A 25,978-nucleotide genomic window follows, 5' to 3' on the forward strand; every position below is an offset into this window, starting at 1 on the left:
CAATTGTTAAAAATTTTAAAAGCAGAGCTCAGTCTTAGGTTGTCTTTGGATATTGGACAACACGTAGTATCCTGCCAGTGCTGAGCGTATAATATATACTTAAAAATTATGTTGATTGATGGAGTCTTAGAAAACATGGAAAGAAAATTATCATATCACTTTCCAGAGATTCTGAAAATTAAGTCTCTTTTTTTCAAGTGAGTTAAAACTAAGTATTCATTATAGTAATCTGTGGTTTCTCAAGCACTTTGCCTTTTGTAAAGCACTTCGTCGTTTTCTCTGTGTTTTAAAGCAGAAATCCAGCCATCTACAGAGACGGTGGAAAGTCAGTCCACATGACCAAGTAGTCTTGTGATTGTTAGATTGGATGAAACTTTGATCTCAATTGAACCTTACAATGCTTGCCTGTTAAAATGGGGAGGAATTACTTCTTTTACAGATACAGTCTGAGGCTGAGTTTAGGACTTGCCCAAGAGGCCAGTTAGAACACCTGGTCTTGGTTCTTCCATCGCCTTGCTGAGGAGTGAGGCTCTGTTGAGTTGGTCTACACTTTTTTTTCATGCATTCACATCAGTTGTCTTAGTCAAGCAGTGTATCACGCATGCATTCATCACTGGGCTGACAAACAGTGTTGACAACCGAGAAGCAAATATTAGCGTTGCTTTATTTTAAAGCAGCCATATTTTTTCAAGGCCAATGACATAAATATATTTACTTTTTAAAAAAGATTAGTCAACTGCTCTGTAATAGGTACCTTGTAACCATATAATAAGCAGACACCTATTTTTAGTATTCATCTTAAATAATCATTTTGCATAGCAGGCTATTTACATCTGGCCCACATGCCTCTTTCAGACAACTCAATTATACATCTGCTCTTGACCAAGATGTGGGGGAGCATAAACAGGATGGCATTGTTAGGGGAAAAAGAAAGGAAGAACCTAAATCTGGCATGAAGAAATGACTCAGAAAGTGCAATGAGGGCAGGTGTTACATCTTATGAAGCCTCACTGGGAGACAGGATCAAATCACGAAAGCAACTCTCAGCTGGTTGCTTACTGATTCAGCTTTTCCAAGTCCTGATTTCTTGGCACTTCCTCTTGCAGAAGGAATGATGACTTTTTCTAGAAATTGGTAGTGATTTTTTTTAAACAGCTTTATTGATGTACAATTCACATACCATAAAATTTACTCATCTTAAGTGGACAGTTTGAGTTTTAGTAAATTTATACATTTGTGCTACCATCACCATGATTTGGTTTTAGAACACTTCCACCACCCCCAAAAGTTTTCCCTGCTTCCTTGCCTGCTCCTGTCCCTGGCCTTAGGCAAACACTTAAATTGATTGTGGAATTTTTTACTTTTGCCAGCATGTCACCCCAGCTACAGCCAACTGATCTATGGGTCAATTGTCTTGTCTCAGAGGGGTTGGTCTCAGTCTAGCTTATGGAGATGGCATAGCTTTGTAACTGTGACAACTATGGGTTTCGAAGTTGACGTTTGGCCCCCATGAGAAATGCCTTGGTGAGAATTGAGATATCCTTACTCATGTCATTCAGAAATCACAGATGTCTCTCATATTTTCTATCAGTAAGGCTCTCTCAGAATTGCCTGTTTGTATTCTTAATTCGATAGAAGATTTGGTTAAATTTTTTAAAAAGGAAAACACCATAAGGGTTAAGACAGTAGCATCTAGCTATTGTATTTTTGTTGTTTTAATTTCATGATGTTTGATGTCCTGCAACTCAAGCAGGAACAGATGATCACGTGGTCTCTTGCTTCTCATAGAAAAGCCCTGGTCTCATCCTTGCAGGAGTTTTCTTTTGCTTCTGGCCAAACTGCCATATCTGAAAAATCAGAAATAAAAGGCACATTTAATGTGGACTGGTTGGTTTTCCTCTTATTATTCAAAGGAGCACATGGAATATGGGGTAGACTTGAGTATCCTTTTAAAGATAGCTTTGTTAAAAAGCTAATTTATAGCCCCCTCGGCATAGCTCTAAAAAAAGAATCCGATAGAAAAAGCAGGATACAAAATTTTGCATGCAATATGCTCAAATTATTATGCTTTATATGAGAAGGGAAGAGCTGGAGAAAATTTAACAGAACAAAATTCCCCCGGTGGTTGTTTTTGTATGGTACAAACAGTATGGTTCTTCTCTGCTCCCTACACTGCCTTCTTTCTACTTTTCTGTGTTTTCCTAATATGAGAGAGTGCTTTTGTGCTTGTAAAAACTAAAAATAACCTACTGAATCGTATTTTCTTTAATGAGTCTCAGTATTCTTAACTCTAACAATTAACTAGCATTCCTTCTAGCTGACTTTGCCCAGTTGCCTTACAGGTTAATCAATGCCTCCAGCACTTCTACTCTGAACAAGTGAGTTTGAAGATTCACACCTGGCAGATGTTGAAAGGAGGTCAGCCATTGGCCTGGCAATCAGGATTCTTACTTTAGCATACCTAGCCTTACCCGTCTCCTGGTGAAATTGTTGAAATCTGAAGAGAGAGGCTTGCTAACTCAAGCTAATCAAACACACATGAAAACATAAGCCAGAATGCCAGTTCATAAAAATATAGGGAGAAGTAGAACCATCACCTAGACCAGACGTTCCAAACATTTTCCCATCACTTTTATACTTCTACTGGGGGTACTACCATGAGCTGCACTTGAGGGCCTACTGCACAGGCCTGCTACATGACGGATGTCCTTCATCACCCATCCTCCAAGCAGCCCTCCAAGATTGATTCCTGTCCTTTATTCTTAGTAGACAGGTTATCTCCAAGCTCTCCAAGGAGCTGCAAATTCTTCCCCTGAACTGCAATCATATTCCACCCTTTATTTCTGGTCCAATCAGAGCCCGAGACCTGATGGGTGAGGGGAAATCCCTTGTTCTCTTTTTATCTGCTTCAGCCCCCTTCTATCTTCAGATTCAGTGTTCTTGTCCAAAAACCGCCTGCTGATTTGATGAGCTACCTTCTAATTTAAATAGACACAAGATGTTTGGGTCAGGCGGTTGCTCATAGCATCCACCAAAGCCCAGTGTACCTGTATCACAGCATTCATGTAAGAACATATAAAATCTTATACTTACTATAATTTCAAAAGACCCTGATATGTGTTTAATTGGAACTTAACACTGCATAGTCAAGAGAGAAGGCAGTGGTTTTCATTGTATGAAGAAATCGGGAAGAGAAACAGCTGTGGCTTTCAGGGTTCTGCGCCTAGAGGCTCAGCTGGGAATGGTAGGATTTGTTCAACCCTTAGTAAAGGTGCTTGGGATTCCTTCCAGAAAGACCCTGTTGTGTTGTTCTCATTGGTTATAGAAATGGCAGGGCACGGGTGGCAACCTAGTATGACAGCCAGGGCCTCCTGCAACAAAGCCAAGTGAAGAGCAAACCATAGCAGCCTCACCGTTTGCCTAGGATTTGAGTCCTTTCTGGGATTTAATGCACAAAAATGAATGTTAGTTATGCTGGAATTTTCTAAAAGAACAGGTGAGACGTCAATAACTTAGAGACTGGAAACATTTTTCAAAGCCCCAGCCGCCCAGGCTGGAGTGCAATGGTGTGATCTCGGCTCACTGCAACCTCTGCCTCCCAGGTTCAAGCAATTCTCCTGCCTCAGCCTCCTGAGCAGCTGGGATTACAGGCACCCACCACCACGCCCAGCTAATTTTTTTGTACTTTTAGTGGAGACAGGGTTTCACTATGTTGGCCAATCTGGTCTCAAACTCCTGATCTCATGATCCACCTGCCTCGGCCTCCCAAAGTGCTGGGATCACAGGCGTGAGCCACCGCACCTGGCCTGAGTTGTGTTTTATGTGGGATTTCTTGCTTAATAGATATGGCATCTGGTGAACTGGTGAACACAGAGTATATATCGGGTATATATCAGGTATAGTGCATGTTACCAGGAGTACAAGCCCAGCTCTAAATGTTTTGCAGACAAAAATATCGAACTTGTTACATAGCTCAGAACTCATAATAAGGACTTCATCAGGAAATCTAAATAGTTCTGATGTAATCAGAATTTATAAAGCCTATACAATATTTCTTGGCAATTGTATATCTCCTCTGCAAGGCTGATAAATATAAACAATTACATAAATACAGTTATTACTCAACAGTTATATGATCTTGTTTATGAGCTCTGTCTCCCCTTCACTTCCATTTCTAGGCAACTCCAAATGTCTGCAATTTCAAAACAGAATTTTACATTATACGAATAATACACAAATACATTTTCTGTATAAAAATACAATACAGAAAAAATTAAAATGTTTCTGACTACCACTCAATCCCACCTCTCCATAGACTCTGTATACTTTCAGAACTTTTCTATTTGTGTTCGTAGTTTTATATAGTTTTGTTTTTAGCATTCCTGCTATCACACTCTGTTTCATTCTGCAATTTATCCTGAGGATCTTTCTATGTGGCCATGTTGTTTTTAACTGCTACATAATGTTCTCTCCCATAATTTTGAGTGTCAACCATTCCTGTAATGACTAACATTTATATCATTTCCTATTTTTCCATTACTATTAACATTGCCTGTGATGAATATCCCTGTATATGCCTCTTCATGCATTTGGGTATTTCCCTGGAAGAGCTATCAAAGAAGTGTCCCGTTAAAGGATTAGTATGTTTTGCAGCTTAAACAGATACTGCCAAATTGTTCTTCAAAAATTTAATTCCACTTTACATCCCTACCAGCAGTAATACTGCAATTCTACTGTAGTCCTTTCTTTAGGTTAAGGCTTTTGGTTCAGTGGAGCACCGGCTATTAAAATGCAGATTACTCTGGCAGGGGCAATGAAATCCTTCAAACCTGAAAATTTTAGAGGCAGTTTTGCTGAAAGCTGGGGACAGACCAGGTCTTTGGGACTTCTAGGAAGCCAGGGAACAACCTAAAGATATAAGGCGCTAAGAGGTAGGAGTGGACTGGTCAATAGAATGACAGTTGATAACGAAGAGGTGCAAGATCAGTTGCAACTGGAGAAGAGCTGGGGAAGCTGGAAGAATAGTAGCAAAGAACTACCACCCTTCCATCAGACTTGGGAGGTCTGGGGAAGGGAGTGTTTTGTATACTTTTGTCCCTAATACCTTCTACACTACCCTACCCCAACCTCCTCCTTTTATTTCGTCCAGAGCCAGACTTTGTGTGTGTGCATGCTTGTTTTATGACTCTCCTTAGGCCATGTGTCACCTTTTAGGGGAACTGATGTCAAGACAGAGAGATCTCAGCCTAAACCAGCTCTGGGCCAAATTCTTTCCTGATAGATAATGATCATTTCTAAGACAACAAAGGCAAAACAAAACAAAACTGCTCACCCCAGTCACATTCCTAGTGGCCGCAGTTCCAAATGTAAATTTAGTGAAAATTTCTTGATTATTTATTTATTTATTTTGAGATAGAGTCTCACACTGTCACCAGGCTGAAGTGCAGTGGCGTGGTCTTGTCTCACGGCAGCCGCCACCTCCCAGGTTCAAGCGATTCTGCTGCCTCAGCCTCTGTAATCTCAATAGCTGGGATTACAGGCAACCAGTCACCACGCCCCCCGGCTAATTTTTGTATTTTCAGTAGAGACGGGGTGGGGGGGGGGGGGGGGTGGTTCCACCATGTTGGTCAGGCTGGTCTCGAACTCCTGACCTCAGATGATCCACCCACCTCGGCCTCCCAAAGTGCTGGGATTACAAGCATGAGCCACTGTGCCCAACCATAAATTTAATGAAAAGTTTCTGAGCATTATTCCCCCTCCCAAAGCATTTGACAATCTTAGGATCCTGGACAGACATTTGTTCTGATTTTGAGAACCTTGTTCACCTGTTACAAAAAATGAGGAAGAAGGAAAATTATTTTACAATCTGGTACATATGTTTTACTCTCCAGTGTTTAATTCATTTAGTGAAAGAGTTGGAATTGATTAATTGTAGCAGATTATTTTAACAGAAGTCTTAAATTTGCAATGAACTTGGTATTTTTCTTTTCTTTCCTCTTTTTTCTGCCTATCACTAGTGCAACTGATTGTTCAATCAAAACTCTGAAGTCAGTGGCTCCCAAACACTGATGAACATCAGAATCACCTGGGGACTTTACACACCTCCCCATACCCAGGTGATACCCCATATTAATTAAACAGTGCCTGGGGATAGGAGCCAGCCATCAGTAATTTAAACTACAGTGATCCAATGGATAAGGGGGGGGAAATTGGCTTGAAAAATATAATTTCTAGGAGGTATGAGATAACTATACAGTTAAATATTTCAAATACTCTAAGTTTTTTCCTTTGATCAAAGAGTGTCTGTGATACAATAGATATATTGAACAATAATTTACAAAATAAGATAGAATACTAAAATTTGCCAAATTGAGACATTAAGGTGGGTGCTTGGTTGTCAAATTGAGTACAGAAAGAACAGAAATATCAAGAAAGCACTATAGTTTATTAGAAGTTTGCATGGTATACAGTGATACCACAGGCATGCTTTATGAACCTAAGAAAGGTCCCCTCAAAGAAATGTAGACAGATTTCTTAGTAACCAGCAGAGAGCACGGAGGAGAACCTCATTAAGGATTTAAAGGAATTGTTAAATATAGTGAACCCCAAGTTTCTCTTTGAAGAATCAGTATGTCAGTGTGTTCAGCTCTCTTATTCTTTGATTCTCCATTTTAAAGTTTAACCTTCTGGTTTTCTTTCTCTCCTTGCTCCTAGTTTCAGTAAATAGCTTTACCACCAGTCCTAATCAGTAGTTCACATTTGTTCCCCTGGTCACCTGCTCCGTCCTGACTCATCCTGGTCACCTGTTTGACTTGAGTCACACCTGGTCACCTGCTGTGACCTAAGTCACCTTTAGTTACCTGTTTCTAACCATCCCTCCTGCCAAACTACCCACCCCACCACTCTGGCTCATACCCTTACTCTCTTTAAAACAGTCAATCAGAAGTGGCTTAGACTGTGCAGTCCAACCCTAGCCAATAGGGGAATGACACAGCAGTAGGGCCCTGCATCAGGAATAAGAACTCCTGCCCCTCCCCTGTCCAGGTGTGCTCTCACCATTACTCCATTCGCAAGTTGCACCCTTCTATAGAAGTAAAAATTGCCTTGCTGAGAAAATTAAATTCATGTTCAAATGCTATTTCCTTGTGGTATCAAAAAATTATTTATAACAGAATTAGGAGTTTTTTGAGCCTTGAGGCTGGGGAGAAGTAACCAGAGAGAACCTTATCTGCACCTGCATTTTGTCTAACCATTTGTGCCCTACTTATTACTTTTACTGCTCATACTTCTTCATTATTTCTAAAATTCTGGAGAATGCCCTAAAATGTAAGCTGCTCCTCCCCAGCTAGTGTGGGATTTGCATCTCACCCGGATGAAAGAGCAACCAATTGCCAGACCTGTAGCCAAGTGAGTCAGCACCTGTACCTCGCAAGAATGCATACAAATTCCAGGGCTGCTCTCTCCTGGAGAGGGAGGGAGGGGATTTAAAAACCTGCAGTAGCATGGGGGAGGGGTCTGTTTGTCCTTCTGTCTCTGGGGAAGTAACTCGCTCAAACTGCCTTCCTTCCTGAGCTGCTTCGCTCAGCTTTGAGGAAGGTCTGGTGAAATTGGTCTTTCCATTACATCTGGATGTACTACCAGAGAGTTCTGCCGCTGTTGTTTTTTAGCTTTTCTTTCTTTTTCATTGAGTCTTTAAAGGGCAGTTGTCGACACTCTGCAAACCTACCGATTTGGTGTCTGCCCACTTTGGAGTCTTCAATCTGGGCCGTAACTATTTCCCCTTTTTCCTGCTGGCCTGTCCCCCTCTCTGGATTGAAGTCACCTGCTAAGACAATGGTATGTGCTTTGACTCCTGATCTAAAAGGAATAGAATTACCTAACAGTTCCAGGGGCATCCTTTGGGGGAACTAGCCCCGGGCTTCTGTTCAGCTGAAGTTGTGTTTTGACAATGCTTCTTGGTCTGTTGTGGTAAGTCCTCACAAAAGCCAAGCAAACGACTGAAATACAGGTTGTGCGCTTTCTGCTGTATTTTCCTCTTACCTTCCCCTGGCCCTTGTGTTCTTATCTAACCTAGATTATCACTTCTTTTGTGAGCACTCCCTTTACCCTTCTTACTTTGCACTGTCATAGTAGTGGCACAATCTTACCTTTCAGAATATTCTTAAAGATAGAAAGGGAGAGCTAGTTTAGTAAGTTCATCACTAAAGAAACCTAGTGTTTTAGCCTTATGACCCCTAGGTGTAGAATTCCGCCTTAAGACTTGACTGTGTTTTCAGTTCGATGCATGATTTATCTGAAACTTTGACTTGGCCTATTTGTGTGTTTTTATTGTCGAATGGAGGTTAATGTTGCAACAGTTTTCATGTTTTTGAGGACTGTGGTTGAACCTTGTTTAAAAAAAAAATCTTGAAGGAAACCTAGAGTGATGGGCAGTTTTGTAGTTTTGTATAATTTATATTTACTTTTTTTTTTTAGACAGAGTTTTGCTCTTTTTGCCCAGGCTGGAGTGTAGTAGGGCGATCTCGGCTCACCGCAACCTTCGCCTTCCAGGTTCAAGCCATTCTCCTGCCTCAGCCTCCCGAGTAGTTAGGATTACAGGCATGTGCCACCACGCCCGGCTAATTTTGTATTTTTAGTAGAGACGGGGTTTCACCAGGTTGGCCAGGCTGGTCTTGAACTCCTGACCTCAGGTGATCCACCCGCCTCGGCCTCCCAAAGTGCTGGGATTACAGGCGTGAGCTGCTGCGCCCCGGCTATATTTATTTTCATCTAGGTAGATAGGTATCTTTTTTATTCTTTTGAGAGTTGAGCCCTTTGTCTTCAGGACACTCCATAATAAAGAACCTCACAAGCACTTAACAGTCTCATGGCTTACTTTACAGCCTTTATCATTATTGACAAGCTTAGTACATCTTCTGTCTGAACCTGCCTGTAAATTGTCATGATCTTTCCACTGTCTTCTAGGACTACCGACCAGACTCCCGGAAATCATGTTGGTAGGATCCCAGTCTTTTTCGCCTGGAGGGCCCAATGGGATCATTAGAAGCCAGTCCTTTGCGGGTTTCAGCGGCCTCCAGGAAAGGCGATCCAGGCAAGTACTGTGTGGTTCTCTCCCGGGGTGCAGCTTGCCAAGGAAGTGAACTTTGATGTTGTGAGGAGGGTCTGTGTGCATTCGGCCTCATCAGCCTCCCCCTGCGCCCGCACCCACTATTTTAATCTTTTTTATGGAAAGGATGTACCAAAAATTAAGTGCTATAGTTTATTTTCTATCATTTAGAATTCCTCCTGCAAGGATGATGGCTAAGGATTTAGGACAAACCAGTGATATATGCATAGACCTCTCACTACCCCTACTTCCACCCCTTTTTGAAGCGCATTTTCCGTTGCACTCAGACTTTGGAGACTATGTGTGCTATGAAGTCGTGCAGTGGATAATGACTATGCCTCTGCAGATTGACTCTGGGGAGCAGGTGTCATTCAGACAGGGTTGCCAAAGTGAGTCTTTCTAGTTTTGTGAATCTCCTCTCATCTGAACCAGGACTTAGGGGAACTCAAGAAAGAAAGAACAGATAGTGAATAAGCAACATGTAATCAAGTTTATCTTCAGTTTTTCTGTTGTCATAAAAGTCTTTGCCCTCTGAGGGTCCCCATGTGCTTTGTTTGACCTGTATTGTCCCAGTTGTGCACACGGTGATGGCGGGGATTATAACGAATAACTAACCTGGGAGGGGTGCAGTAGGCAGCTTCCGGCCTCGGAGATCTCAGCTTTCCTGCTGATAACTGGGTCAGTGAGTGGCCTAGCCTCTGCATCTCCTAATCAGATCGGTACTCTGGTTTTAAGTTATCAGATATCCATCTTACCGCTGCAAGCTGTATCCCTGACACTACTAGAGATGTTGAAATTTTATAAGTTATACCTAGTCAGTAATTTACTTCCTAAAAATAAAGCTTAAAAAAAAGCTACATGTATTTTAATGTCATATAGAATTAGCTATTTGTCATGCTTATGGTCCCTTATCGAAAAGGATTTATTCACATCCTCGTTGAATTTCATAGACACTTGTACCTAAAATTGCATAGTACATGTATTTTTTTAGTTAGATTATATCCTTCTGCCTGTTCATTATGTCCACCTGGAGCTCTTTGCCCTTAACTTCCTATGATGTTTTAGAAAAGCAATACATTTTCACTCAGAATACACATTCCCTGAAGCCAGACTTTGACTCTAGGTAGCCTCTGCCCAACAAAGCTTTCTGGTTTCAGCAGTTAACAAATCTAATACTAAGAAACTAAATGCAGGATGGCTCAGATCTGGGAACATTACCTTCTGCAAAGGACACTAATGTGAACACAAGATGATTACAAAGACATTTATTGGTCAGGCGCAGTGGCTCATGCCTGTAATCCCAGCACTTTGAGAGTCTAATGCTAGAGATTGCTGGAAGCCAAGAGATCAAGACCAGTCTGGGCAACATAGCAAGACCCCATCTCTACAAAAAAAAAAGTTTTTAAAAACAGAGGCCACAGCAGGAGGATTGCCTGAAGCCAGATTCTATCTCTACAAAAAAATAATAATAATAATAATTAGCCAGGCATGCTGGTGCATGCCTGTGGTCCCAGTTCCTCGGGAGGCTGAGGCAGGAGGATCACTCAAGCCCAGGAGTTCAAGGCTGCAGTGAGCTATGATCACACCACTGCACTTTACCCTGGACACCAAAGTGAGACCCCCTCTCTTTAAAAACAACAACAAACTATTCAGCTGGGTGTGGTGGTACATGCTACTTGGGAGGCTGAGGATCGCTTGAGCTCATGAGCCCGGGAGTTCAAGGCTGCAGTGAGCTATGATCACACTACCACACTCCAGCCTGGATGACAGAGGAAGACTGTCTCTAAAACAAATAAGTAAATAATAGAAGACATTTTTCTTTGGTCAAATCCTTTTGGAAGCCCAATCCTCACAATTTCTTCTGTTCTTTTTTTCTTTCCATAGGTGTAACTCCTTCATTGAAAATTCCTCCGCTCTCAAGAAGCCTCAGGCCAAACTGAAGAAAATGCACAATTTAGGCCACAAAAACAACAATCCCCCCAAAGAGCCTCAGCCTAAAAGGGTGGAAGAAGTCTACCGGGCCTTGAAAAATGGACTTGAGTAAGAACTTGAACCTGATAATGTACTTTAAGGAAAGACCCAAGGGGTCAGAGAAAAGCTGGTCTTATGAGATCATTTTTTAGATGTGTATTTTGGTAGGACGTATTTTATTCTTGCACCACAATTAGGGAAGCCTGACGTAAGTCCCAAAGATGGGAAATATGTTGGTATTCCACATCATATTCATAACATTGATGGAGACCTGGAACCCTGTGCAGTATTGAGTTTCACTTAAACAATGATGGACAGACATATCCATTCTAGAGATTGCTGAAGGAGGGTTCTGAAACCTCCCTGATATCTTACAGGGATTGTGAACCCAGAATAAGACTTCCCTACTGTGCAGTGGGACATTCACTATTTGTTCTATTTGACTAGATAGAATTCTGTGAGGCCAGAGCCAGGGCTGACTCTGCAGACATCTTGCCCCTTGCCTCCCACATTGGTTTTTCTTTTCTCGACTTTCAGCCTTTTTCTCCTTTTCTACTTTCCCAGCTGGATAGTATCCAGTGCCACTGCTAGAGCTTTCCAAATGTTGAAAGATTGGGAAAATACAAAGCCTCCTCCCCAACTACAGAGCAAGGTTCAATTCTTAATCCCCTTTGAGAAGGAAAAGTCAGCAACAGCACCAGATTCCACTTAACAGGCGCAGAGATTACGATTACATCTTGTCTTATCTTTGCAGTGAATATCTGGAGGTTCACCAGACGGAGCTGGACAAGTTGACAGCTCAGTTAAAAGATATGAAAAGAAACTCTCGCCTGGTAGGTACTATCCAGTCATTAGGATGTTAACACTGTTCTTTTTAGCCAAATACCTTATTTTACTCGATGGGGCTGGGGAGGAATGTTTAAGAAGAGGAGATCCAAGGGGCAGAGTACTATCTGCATCCCCTAGTATGTCTTAGAAGGAAAAAGAAGGGTATGTTTTCTTCTTAATGTGTTCTACTTAATGCTTTTCAATATTTTCCAAGCATGTTTATGAGATCATTTTTTAAATGTCTATCTTCATGAAACTTTATAATCAGGAAAAAAAATTTTAATGTTCTCTACCACCCTCCCAAATAATATAACAAAATGAGAAGTTGAAGTTTTCCTAGCATATTGTTAGTACATACAGAATTTGGGTCCAGGCACAGTAGCTTATGCCTGTTATCCCAACACTTTGGGAAGCCAAGGTGGGAGGAACGCTTGAGGCCAGGAGTTCGAGCCCAGCCTGGGCAATAAAGTGAGACCCTGTCTCTGTTTTTAAAAAATATAAAAAATTAATATAAAGAATTTGGAATCTAGAACTTTTACTTTGTCTCCAATTTTTTAAAATATAATCAGTAAAATCAGGGAGGGAAAAGAGGCTGAAAGGTGTAACCACTATGAGAAGTTAGAGTTCTTAGACCAGATTAAGTACATGTTATGTTGCAAATTTCTTCTATTCTAATGAATCTGTGAGGACTTGTGTGATTGAAGAGGTGGTTCTAATGTCTACACTATTTTAAATGGTTTTGTTCAGCTCTAGATATTATACCTTACTGTTTCAAGAAATCAGCCCAAGAAAACTCAACGTATTCCTAGGGGGTGCAACTAGACACTCATAGCTGCTATCTTTTTCTTTTGTAGGAAATGTGCTCAAATGTATACTGTTGTCCTTTTCAAAGGCTTAGAGATTCAAGGCTTTATCAATGTTAACAATTTTTATGTTCTACTGATGTTAGGATATAAATTGCCTGCATCTGTGTGGAACCCCTTGTGTCAGGGCTTTCAGAGCTGGTGAATGCCCTTGACTATCCTCAGTGGCTGCAAATGTCCCTCCTGGAAAACAACGGTGAACAAACGCAGGGGCTTCTGCCAAGACCTCCTGTTCCTTAAAAATCCTTCAATTGGAGGATACAAGGATAGTGCACTGATTATACTATGATACTGTGAGCACACAGGAAATGAGCTGGCTTTAAAAACAATTTGAGAAAAGCTTATCACAGCCTCAGGGACTCTTCTTAAGGCCGGGCGTGGTGACTCACGCCTGTAATCCCCAGCACTTTGGGAGGCCGAGGCGGGTGGATCACCCGAGGTCAGGAATTCAAGACCAGCCTGGCCAACATGGCGAGACCCTGTCTCTACTAAAAATACAAAAATTAGCTGGGCATGGTGGCAGGCACTGTAATCCCAGCTACTCGAGAGGCTGAGGTGGGAGAATCACTTGAACCAGAGAGGCGGAGGTTGTGGTGAGCCGAGATCACGCCACTGCACTCCAGCCTGGGCAACAAGAGCGAAACTCTGTCTCAAAAAAAAAAAAAGAGAACTCTTCTTAAATATCAATTTTATTTGCTTAGACAGCGAGGCAAGTATTTTTTGACACATACGCCACTGCTATGTTTTATATTCATACCATTTATTTTAAATTTTTTTTAATGACCGTGAATTTCTATGCCCCTCAATAGGTAGGATAGGAGAGCTCAAAGCAAGTGAAAACTTTAAAGATCGCAAGGGGCAGGGAGGACTGCATGCAATGCTAGAAACAGAGTGTAAATAAATGTCAGCTCTTAAATGTACTCTTACTGGTATTTAAAATAACCCAAGGTTTTATTCTTTTAAAGCAAATGTAAAATATCCAGTCGAATTTTGTAGAGCTGATTATTATTTCCACAGATAATGTGGAAATGTGTGCTAAATCATTCTGTTAAGATGGGTAACCTTTTGGAGGATGATGTTTAAATGCAGATATTCCTTTTTTTATTGTAGGGTGTGCTGTATGAACTAGACAAGGTAAGTTGCCATTCTGTGTTGGGGTGCTAATAAGAAAAAAATTCTGCATCCTTGCTGGGCGCGGTGGCTCACACCTGTAATCCCAGCACTTTGGGAGGCCGAGGTGGGTGGATTGCTTGAGCCTAGGAGTTCGAGACCTGCCTGGGCAATGTGGCAAAATCCCATCTCTACCAAAAAATGAAATATAAAACATTATCCAGGCATGGTGGTGTGTGCCTGTGGTCCCAGCTACCCAGGAGGCTGAGGTGGGAGGATCACCTGAAGCCAGGAGGTCAAGGCTGCAGTGAGCCATGATTGCACCCACTGCACTCCAAGAGCCTGGGTGAGAGAGCAAAACCCTGTCTCAAAATATAAAATAGAACTCTGCATCCTTGAGAAGTCAATGGCAGACCTTGTTAGGGACAGTAAAATCCTAGAGAACTGATAGTTTTTCGAATCCTGGAAAAATGCATACTCTTGTCTAATGAGGATAATACAAGTACTGTGATCTATAGATTAAATAAAGTGTTTAAGGTCACGTCCATAAAAATGCCACTGGGTTGTAGTGTTTTGATAAGTTTGTGTTTTGATAAGTTTAAGAACTTCCCAAGCGTTTGGAGGCCTTTACCTGTGTTGTCTCTGAATATAAATTACTATACTTCTTCACATCTAAGTCATCGTTGATTAGAAAATGAACCATTATTTCATGTGCCATGAAGAGAAAAAAAGGATTCCAGTTAAAATCTGACAGTTGTTTCATTTCACCTAAAATTTGTATTTTATAGTTATCAAGAAAACTGTTAGGTCTATTTAGACACAGATTTTTTTCTTTCTTTTTTAAAAAATTTATATATGATGCTGCTCCATGCCTTCCTATGTGCACAATAATTTTATTTCAATGCTGAATCATAGTGTATTCTTTTTGAAGACATTTTAAAAGGCGATTAAATTAAATGCATATAATAATTACAACTCAAAGAGATGACACATGAACAACTATGATTATCTTTGAGCTTGTACAGACAGCCGTCTGCCAGTAGCAATTGTAAAATGCACCCCAATTTCAGAGACACTAAAATGTGAATGGGAAAAAAAAAACAATCTTAGAAGATAAAATATATTATTATGAAGAAATTTAAATATACTCCCATATGATACTATTCTGTCAGAACCTAATGACTTCCATCGGATTGGCCTTTCTCCTTGTTAAACACAAGGATTCCGATAACTAATTCAAGTTCACATCTCAGAATATTTATTCAATATTACAAAAATAAATTTCCAGGGCCAGGCACAGTGGCTCATGTCTGTAATCTCAGCACTTTGGGAGGCTAAGGTGGGTGGATCACCTGAGGTCAGAAGTTCAAGACCTGCCTGGTCAACATGGAGAAACCCCGTCTCTACTAAATATACAAAAATTAGGCAGGTGTGGTGGCGGGTGCCTGTAATGCCAGCTACTCAAGAGGCTGAGGCAGGAGAATCGCTTGAACCCAGGAGGCAGAGGTTGCGGTGAGCCGAGATCGCGCCATTATGCTCTAGCCTGGGCAACAAGAATGAAACTTTGTCTCAAAAAAAAATAATCCAAATTGGTATTAGTGAATCTCTAAAATAGCATCAAAGATAGGAGGAAAGGGGAAGGAAAGGAGAAATATATTGGATTTTCTAGTACTTTTGAGTATGATATAATAAAGATATTCTCACAAGCCTGAGTCAAATGAACTATAAATGACTGTACTTTTTCAAACTTCTTTTAATTCCAGCAAATTAAAACAATTGAAAGATACATGAGACGCCTGGAGTTTCACATTAGTAAGGTAATTGAAGTTCCTGTTCTCATTGCCTGTTTTTCAGTTCTATTGCTAATCAAGTACACCTTTGGTCTGATCGTAGTATCTAGTGCATGGAGAACTTCCTATCCAATTGACTCTCAAGCTGACTAGCAATTAAGTCCTCAAATGGGCACTAAAGATGGAGGAACAATAAGAATGGAAGGCCTGATGACCCGGCACAGTTTTGGCTCTACCTCAGTTCCACAAACATTTATTAAGTGCTAAGTAACAGGCACAGTGCCCGGTGGAGGACTTCCAGCCTCAGTGTAGTGTGCTTAAACTATCAATCAAACTAGCCCTACAAAAAACTTCATGTTTGCCTGACTTTACACTCCGGTTCCACATAACACTTGGTACCCCATAAACTTCTTCATGAAGGCCTTGTAACTACCAAAAGATCGCTGTCTCAGCGCCTCCCTCAATCTCTCTCAAGCCCTTGGTTCTTTCCACTCTCCCTCATATAGCATGGTTTTCAGGTGCCGTGTTATCCCCTCTGCCCTGGATGTGCACTAGCTTGCCAGTGTCCCACACACTCAGCCCTGAACCCTATAGTTCACTGGTGGTACAATGAGGCTATCACCCCCTTATTCTGGGCACTGTCAGGAGTTACTGGTGCCAGCTAGAAAACATCTACCTTTAGAGGCAGCTAAATCACACAATTACCAATTCCTGTTTGTCTATATCCATCAGCCTCTCTTCCAAGTGGGAAGCCTGGGAATTTTAGCAGATCTCTCTAAGAGTCAGAAGCCCTAGGTTCTAGTCCCAGCTCTGCCACATACTCACTTGCTATGTCATCTGTGTGAATCTTGGCTTTCCGCTCTGTGAAGTGGCGCTGGGGAGGTGCACAGATTTGATCTCCATGATCCTAAGAATCCTTTCCCATTTAAAATTCTAGGACGATTTGTATGTGTGAATACACATGTATATGCTACTACCTTTGTACATTCTTGCTTTGAAAGATATTTACTACCTAGGCAAATCTGAAATTGCTCCTATTTCTGCTAAACTCAATAAATAAAACAATGACATCCATCAGAAGGTATTTATGTGGCAGGCAAGCTTTGACCTATTATTGTTTAATTCAAAAAACAGCAAGAAAACTATCAGTATGAAGTAAGGGTATATTTATCAATGTTGTATCCATGCTCGTTAGATAGAACAATCCTAATGGTTTTCAAAGGTCAATGGTACTCTTTCTGTTTGCAACATCTTATATCCAGATGCCTAACAAATGATATGTAATTGAATGATTCAATTAATCAGTTTATTTAATGAGCCATTGCTGACTCATAGGTAAGATAAATGCTTGCCTACAAATGGCTTTCTGCTAAGGTGACTACATAGGTATACTTCATCCAAAAGTTTAATTCTATTTGGCTAGGATAGGTTGATATTTAAGCAAAAACAAAGAATAAACTTTCTCGCTACACAAAGTAATAGATTAAGTCATTATGGCTATGCCGATGGTCCTGTGAGCACTGTCTCCTTATTGAAAGGATAACAAGCTCAGAAACTTTGGCATACCCACTAGTAGGGAAAAGGGTTGCAGGGGCAGTTCCCCCAAAAGACCACATGGGTGACATAGCCTGACCTACATTGGAAGAGATATTAGCACTTGGGTTTCTAAAAGTTTTGTGGGGACCTCCCACATCAGAACAATTTGCAATGTTTACTTAAAATTTCAGATTCCTGGCCCAGCCCTAACCTACGGAATCAGCACCTCAGAGTGGGGCCTGGGCATCAGCATTTTAACAAGCTCACCAGATGAGGCTTAGCTTTAAAGTATGGAAACCACACTCTATGCCAATCAAACAAAAGATGTCATCAGCAGATAGGACACTCCTTGAGTCTTATATCTCCCTCTTAATCAGAGATAAATCCATTGACCCTGAAGATTAAAGATGATTCTTTTCAGTTTCATCATTCTTCTCAGTGGAGTTGAGTGCATTGTTGAAGTAAATAGCAACAAAGAATCCTTTAATCAAGAGAATAATTTTTAGTCTCTTAATGTTTGCATTCTAAGCTAAGTGTCATTGATATCTGTGTAGAGAAAGCAATTATGGAAAATTGTACTCCTCAGACAGGTTATAGTAATGCTTTTTAGTAAGCAGCCAAAAGTTTGCCTTCAGAACAAAAGGGGACTCTTAAACTCTGAAATCTAGTATATGCATCTCCACCTTCTGGATCTATAGTTAAGCTTCCTTTTTGAAGAAACAAAGTTCATACTGAACTGAAAATTCAAACAGTGCTAGGTAAGTATGCCTCCCCAAAGCAATAGGTTTTATTTGCATTTGACAATGCCTGATGGTATTGTTGTTTGTTATCCGTCTGAAAATTATTGTAGTTAACTGCAGTCAATTAAAGATAGTACCAGACTTGTAGAGATAAATATCATTAGGAATAACTTTAGAACAGGTTTTGTTTTTTTTTTTTTCCAGCTAAGCACAGTGATGTGCACCTGTAGTCTCAGCTACTTGAGAGGTTGAGACAAGAGGATCACTTGAGCCCAGCAGTTAGAAACCAGCCTGAGCAACATAGCAAGACCTCATCTAAAAAAAAAAAACAACATTTTTTTCAACCCTAGCACTGCTGGCATTTGCAGATAATTCTGTCCTGCAGGAGCTGTCCTCTGCATATAGGATGTTTAGCAGCAGGCCTGGCCTCTACCCACTAGATGCCAGTAGACCCCTGGGGGTCAAAATTGCCTTGGGTTGATTGAGAATCACCTCCTTAGAAGAATTAGCTGATTATCAGGCTTATATGAGTATAAAATCAATAGTCATTTGAAAAGGGTATATTATTATTATTTAGAAGCATAAGTGTAGATGTGTAGCAAAAGAAAAGTTCATTTATATTGCTTCCATTTCTTTTTGTAATTGTCATGTAATTTACATGAAAAAGAGTTCAGTTCTTAAGTGTTCAGTTTGATATATTTTGACAATTGTGTTTTACCCTAATTTTAAGAATAACTTTTTCTGTTTACAGTTGAGCCAAGACTTTACAAAAATTATCTTCACAAAAATTATCTTCACTATATATCCCCAAGTTACCTTATGAAATACTAAATCCGGATATGTAATTATCAGGATTACAAATCCTAATATTGTGACACTACCTCTTAAAGTGATATTAGCCTAGGATACTACAAAGTTTTCACCTTGGTATGAAATTGTATAAACTCTTTCAGTGTTTGTTCTATAAACAGAAGGCTCTCATCTTCCTTATTTAATACTTACAGTCTTATTTAATACTTACTTATTTTTATTATTTAATACTTATTTAATAATTTAATACTTACAGAAGGCTCTCATCTTTCTTATTTAGTACTTACAGTCCACCCATGGACCCACAAAGTCACCTAGGAGTCATTTTAAACAATTCCAATGATGGCCTCAAACAATGCAAGAGAGGCGTTTCCCTTTTGCATAATTTGAAAACAGGATTAGAGCAAAATCTGTTTTGAGACAAAATGTATCACAGTGGCTAAAATAAAAGTGATCGGTCCCTATCTAAAAGGATAATACTTCTACAGGATTCTCTTTGTAGAGGTCAGAAATATAAAGTACGTTAATCATGTAACAATGATCTATGTATTTTCTTTCAAGCCTGACATTTATTTCTGTTTCCTGTTTTGATTCTGGCAGGTAGATGAACTCTATGAAGCTTATTGTATCCAGCGACGCCTCCAGGATGGTGCCAGCAAAATGAAGCAAGCCTTTGCAACATCCCCTGCCAGCAAAGCTGCCCGGGAGAGTCTGTCAGAGATCAATCGGAGCTACAAGGAGTACACAGAGGTATAACCCACTAACCTGCTTAAGTTGCCGAATCCCATCTGGCTTGTTGGTAATTGCCAAGAACAAGGCAAACAGCAACCCACAACCTCATTCCACCCTCTAGAAAGAGGTTCCACTGTTAGCCTCAAAAGTATGCAAGAAAGGCAATCGGTGGAATTGCTTGAAATGAATGAATAAGCTGGGAGTGGTGGCACATGCCTATAGTCCTAGTTACTCAAGAGGCTGAGGCAAGAGCATTGCTTGACCCCAGGAGTTCGAGGCTGCAGTGAGTTACGATCGCACCACTGCACTCCAGCCTGGGTGACAGAGTGAGACCGCATCTCTAAAGTAAAATAAAATGAATGTGTAAGCCACATTGCCCTGATTTGTGTCCTTGAAACACACTTCTAAATATTCTAGTGTAAATCGAGCCGAGTTTTATCCCTGGAAGTGGAGCAGACCCTATGGTTCAGATAGCTACACTGGATGTCAGTGTTGGATATCAGTAACACTCTGCCTACCATGTTTTTTTTTTATTGTGAGAAATTTTTATCATAAAGGAGCCAAGATTAAGAACCGTGAACACAAGTGTGCTTTCCTGGTTTCCAGCTCTCTGGAAGAGGTAGAGAGGTCTTCACTCCTCCTGGGATCACCTAATACCAATGTCTTTGATGAAATGACTAAATTATTAAAGCAGCACTCCTCACTATCCCATGAGTCTTTGTTCAGAGATCAGATTTCATGAATGAAGTCATCAGCCTGTAGAGGGTCTGTTGGACAATTCCCAGAGCTGAGCATCTGTCTCAGCCCTGGAATCAGAGGGACAGCTTGGATGACTGTCAGTAGGATCCCTTTGTGTGTACACTCCCACGTTGCCTCTTGTCTAAACCAAGTTTGTCTCTTTATTTCACTTAAAGCAGGGCTTCTTTACCTAACTTCCTCCTTTAGAATTATTTATTTATTTATTTATTTATTCATTCATTTATTTATTTTTGAGAGATGGAGTCTTGCTCTGTCGCACAGGCTGGAGTGCAATGGTGCGATCTTGGTTCACTGCAACCTCTGCCTCCCAGGTTCAAGTGATTCTCCTGCCTCAGCTTCCCAGCTAGCTCTCCTGCCTCAGCTTCCCAAGTAGCTGGGACTACAGGCGTGTGCCATCACACCTGGTTAATTTTTGTATTTTTAGTAGAGATGGGGTTTTACTATATGTTGGCCAGGCTGGTCTCGAACTCCTGACCTCAGGTGGTCCGCCCGCCTCAGCCTCCCAAAGTGCTGGGATTATAGGCATGAGCCACCGAGCCTGGCCTAGAATAATGTTTTTTAAATGCATAAAATAAAATACATAGGAATTGAAAAGAAGAAAATATATTGAAATATAGTTATTTCAATATCATCAGTACAGTTTTCAAAATATTTCAAAAGCCCAATGTGTGACATAGTTCTATGCTGCTGCTTTATTAATACATCAAATTATAAGATCTAGTAGTGGCTCTAATAACTACTGAAACGTCAAAGTAATGAAAAGTATAAATGATTTTTTAAAAAGTTATCTGCAATAAATGATGGGACATGAACATGTATGTGATTTCTATCAGTGTCAAAGTCACAGGTATGGCTAATACTGCTGTGGCTCATTTTCTACCTTCATCATCCCTAAACATGTTTAATTTCAGTTAAATGTTAGTGAAAATGAAGATCTGACTCTTCCTACCCTCCCCTATCCTACTTTATAGACCTGCAGATTGAAAATTCCTGGCCTAGAAGCAATCTTAGTTCATGAGACCCCATTTCTGCAGATCTCTGAAATCAGGAGAACCGTTTCCGATTATAGAGGATGTTTATAGGACAAATGCTGATAACTGACCAGCAGCATGCAGGGACTGTCTGTGTTGGCATATTTGCAGGTCATTTCAGACAGAGCCACCCTTGATGAAGTGTCAGGGCATGGCATCATGACCTTGCTCACAAATTCAAAGACATAGAGTGCAATTTAAACTGCCTTAGAGAAGAAAGAAGTCCAGGACTTCTGTAGCCTCATACCACATTTGGTGTCAGGTGGTTTTATATCCTCACGGCCGGGTGCAGTGGCTTATACCTATAATCCCAGCACTTTGGGAGGCCAAGGTGGGAGGATCACTTGAGGTCAGGAGTTCAAGACCAGCCTGGCCAACATAGCAGAATCCCGTCTCTACTAAAAATACAAAAATTAGCCAGGTGTGGTGGTGTGCCCTGAAATCCCAGTTACTCAGGAGGCTGAGGCAAGAGGATCGCTTGAACCTGGGAGGCGGAGGTTGCAGTGAGCTGAGATGGAGCCAGTATACTCCAGCCTGGGTGACACAGCCAGACTCTATCTTAAAAAAACAAAAAAGCAAAAAGACAAGAAAGAAGTATATCCTCACATAACCACAAAAGCCAGGATTTTGTTATGATGAGGGTTTAAAATGAGGATTTAACAACGCGGTCAAGGTGGCTCAGGTGCATTTGCGTGTGCAGCAATGTTCATCAGTGGTTGCGGGGGTGGAGGGGTGCCGGGGGGTAGGGGTGGGGCGGAATTAAGACTTGTCCTCAAGTATTAACCTAGCTGCTCTCAAGTTTTTCAGAGATACTGGTAGCAATCCTGACATGCGTGATAGCGTAGTTGATATTTCCAGAAACTGTTTCTTCACAGAGGTGCCCAATACTCTGAGGAAGTAAATTGGTTTATAATACTGAGGCTTTGTTTTCAAGGCTTTCAAGCTACACAGAGCTCAGACTTCAGAAAGTTTTCCCCAACCTTGCTAGCTAGTTCACATAGTGAGAGCTTACAAGGGAAAAAGCAAAGCCATTCTCTTTGCATCCCATGAGAGTGATCATTTGGAGCAGAACAAAGAAACATAGAAGAATCAGAGCCTCTAGGCTGAGTTCCTCAGCATACAGAATTCAAATGGAAGCAATATCAGCCTGCACTAATCAAGCTGGCCATGCTTTTGTCAGTGAGGTCACCCTCGAACCCCTAGCCTTGTGGGAGGCTGGCAACTGAGGAAGAAGCCTGCAGACATCACCCTGCATCAAGCTTCAATGGAGACGGCTGCTTAGCATAGCAGCAGCAGCATCCAGATTGTAAGGCTTACACTGGGAAGCCTTACATGCGGCAGAAGGTCAAGCAACAGAAGGGCCTCCCTGGGACTGCCGTGGCCGCAGCACTTTCCCTTTTCATTTCTAACTGCAGTTGTTCTATTTAGGTCCTCAGGTATTGAGGAAGTAGGGTGAGGATAGTTATGTATCTAACCACACGTGCAGATGGTGTTACTCCTTCTCTCTATCCTGTTCCTTCAACATCAAAGAGAGGACCACTGTCAGACCCAAAAATTATTTTTGGGGTGCTGTGGCATTGCAGCAGGAAGTTTGCCTTACTCATTCGAGCAGAATTCAACTCTTGTGCTCTTTTGGTCCCACATTTTTATTCAGAAAAATTTCAAACCTATAGAAAAATGGAAAGACTAGTACATTGAACACCATACACCTTTATCTAGATTTACCAATCGGTAATACTTGGCCATATTTGCTTTCCCTCTGTCTCATATGATCAAATCCCCCCTCCATCCCCCTCAAGTCATTTGACAGTAAGTGATAGACATCATGACATTTCACCCCATAAATATTTTAACCTGGATCTCTTTTTAAAATTTATTTGTAATTCGCAAGTAAAACCTGTTACATATTTATGGTGTACAACATGATGTTTTGAAGTATGTATACACTGAAATATGTAATACAATGGCTAAATCAAGTCAGGGATCTCTTACTTGTAATAACCTATCTACATTTCCTACATAACCACATACCACTACCACAAGTAAGAAAATTGACCTTCATCCTATAGAATTATATAACATATTGTCCATTTTCAAGTTTTCCCTATTTGGATCAATAATGTCTTTTATAACTGTTTTGATTGATTTACTTTCAAATCAGAATGTAATCAAGGTTAAGATGTTACATTTGGTGATTATGTTTGTCTAGTCTCTTTATCTAGAAATTATGATACTGCCTTTTTGTAGAATGCATGCTAATTCCTATAGTCTACCCCACATTCTGAATTTGTCTATTTTTGATATAATCTGACTTGCTCTTCTATGCCCTAAATTTCCTGTACACTACAAGGTGGGCTTAGACTCAGATCAAACATTTCGTCAACAATGTTTCATAGGCTGTGCTGTGTTGGGCAAAAGGGTAAATGCTTCTTGTTGTTCATGCAGTCATGCTCCTGTTAAAATGTCGTGTGCTTTGAGCTGTTGGGTGAAAGGCCAGTTCTCATGCTCATCTCCTGTCCTCTTTGCAGAATATGTGCACCATTGAAGCGGAGCTAGAGAATCTGCTGGGAGAATTCTCCATCAAGATGAAAGGTATTCTTTTCCCTGTTTAGAGAGAATAAGGAGCCATCTCTGCAGAGCGCAGAGCTCCTTAAAGTTTGAGAGCCCATGCTATTTTTATTTTCCTTGCAAAGACGCAGTGCCACCCACTCTCAACCCTCCCCACTTTTGATAGTTTACTGATGCTTCTCATGCTGAGGCTTACCTACACACACAAAAATATTATGACAGAATCTCAAACATACACAGAAGTGGAGAGAACATTATAATGAACCCCCCATAAACCCATCACCTAGATGTAATAATTAGCAAGATTTTGCCACGTTTGCTCCATCTCTTTGCTTTTGTTTTTCCTTTGATAAAAGAGAAGTCCTTTGATGAAATAAAACCCAGATATGTCAGTCTGCGGCTATACACTTCAGTATGCATCTCTTAAAGCATGGGGTTGTCATCTTACATAACCGCGATGCCAAGTACTGTCACATTTTCACAGCTAACAAAAATAATAAGCCTTGGTTATTAACCCATTCCATTATCAAATTTCCCCCATTGTCTCAAAAATGCCTTGTACATTTGATTAGTTCAAATTAGGATCCAAACAAGGTCCATGCATTACAATTGGTTGTTAGGTATATCTTTTAGACTTCCTTTAATCCAAAACAAACCTCTCCCCCCCTCCACCCGCTTTTTTTTTCTACCCTTGACTTGCTGTAGAAACTATTGTACGGAATGTCCCACATTCTAGCTTGTCTGTTGGCTTCTTTGTGGTGATGTTTAAATTCTTCCTTTAGCTCCCCATGTTTCTAGCAAACTAACTATGAAATTTTATAAATTTTGGTGTTAAACCCACAGAGAATTTTTCCCCTCCCAGTGCCTTTCTGGTATTTATTCCAGAAAGGTCCAAACTAGACACATGATTGAGTTATACCACAGCATCTTCAGAACAAAAACGAAGTCTGATTTTAGAAAACAGAGCATTGCTCAGGTGTTGTCAGATTTACGGCTCAGTGGCCAAGCATGGCTGTCAAATGAGCGGCCATCACAGCAAGTCAATTTCTCTTCCGAGTTTTGGCCCATTTGACTGCAGCGAAGAGGGCTGGTGCTTATGCAATTCTGAGGTTTCTTAGCAGCTTGATCCCTGGGTTGCTAATGGGGATTTAATCACCCTCTTTCTACTTTCTGCAATTAAGGGAGTAAAGAAAGGAGACTTTTTTTGAAAGGGCTCGACAGGAGGGCTTCATTTTCCAATGAATCATCTAACTCAGGAGGGAAATTATTCTGTCAAGCACTAGGCACTGACATGTGAGAGCCTGTCTGAGAATACCTGGAATAAAAATGACCTTGACCCTCAGCTTCCCAAATGGCTGCATGCTTCTCTTCCGGCAGACCTGGTAGGGAATCAGTTTAATATTCAGTGTTAAATTTCAACACTTGCTTTGCTACTGAGTCTGGCATCTGTGCTTTTTTCCATTTTTTAGGTCCATTCTCTACATTTTTGGGTCCTCACTTGAGTCAGTGGTTCCAAAATCACTCAGGTCCATAGTCCCACACTGGGCCCTGGAATTTTTATTTTAACTTTGAGGATGATTCTATCAGCAGCCTGATCGATCCTGGAAAACAACTGCCCTGAATCAGTGTTTAGCAGAGAACCTTCCCTCTACTTCCCCCAACACTCAGACGCCACCCACACAGACTAGCACAGTCGCAGAGTCTCGCAGCCTAACGGTAATGCAAATCATGCACATCGCCTATCGCTGCTAATATTAATACGTACTGTATTTCTCCTATTTCTGATATTCAGTATTAACAAATGCATCTATTTTTGTGGGATGGTAATTTCCTGATTTTACATATAGGAAATAGGGGCCTAGAGAGGCTAAATGACTTGTCCCAGGAGTCACACATAAATTGGAGTCAGACAAGAAACTGAATTCCAGGGTTCTTTGTTCCTAATGCATTCCCACCTCTAACTCCATGTTATGAGGGAAGTTCAGAGCTGAGCAGACAACATAAACCATTGCTCAAAGAATGGTCTCCTTTATGGGCAGATCCTCTTCAACCTAGCACAGAGGCACGCACCCTGGGAGTGAGATGGGAGGAAAGGGACCACCCTCGGACCAGATCTGGAGCTTCAGGCTTGGTG

General features: G+C 40.9%; 1 protein-coding gene and 1 long non-coding RNA gene across 2 annotated transcripts in view; one reads left to right on the forward strand and one right to left on the reverse strand.

Moving 5' to 3' along the window:
- The window catches only part of RIPOR2 (RHO family interacting cell polarization regulator 2), a 238,468-nt gene that overhangs the window by 166,859 nt on the left and 45,631 nt on the right, over positions 1-25,978 (forward strand). Inside the window, 7 exon segments of the mRNA XM_078000913.1 lie at positions 8,965-9,091; positions 10,991-11,146; positions 11,832-11,910; positions 13,879-13,902; positions 15,642-15,695; positions 19,355-19,504; positions 23,805-23,868. Of these exon segments, the coding sequence (XP_077857039.1) occupies positions 8,965-9,091; positions 10,991-11,146; positions 11,832-11,910; positions 13,879-13,902; positions 15,642-15,695; positions 19,355-19,504; positions 23,805-23,868 (654 nt within the window).
- LOC114677679 (uncharacterized) overlaps positions 1,138-25,978 on the reverse strand; it is a 40,589-nt gene continuing 15,748 nt past the window's right edge. Inside the window, exon 2 of the long non-coding RNA XR_003729084.2 lies at positions 1,138-1,847. This is a non-coding gene — a long non-coding RNA (uncharacterized LOC114677679). The remainder of the gene's footprint in view (positions 1,848-25,978) is intronic.

Source organism: Macaca mulatta, chromosome 4, assembly GCF_049350105.2.
Source record: "Macaca mulatta isolate MMU2019108-1 chromosome 4, T2T-MMU8v2.0, whole genome shotgun sequence".
NCBI classification, from domain to species: Eukaryota; Metazoa; Chordata; class Mammalia; order Primates; family Cercopithecidae; genus Macaca; species Macaca mulatta.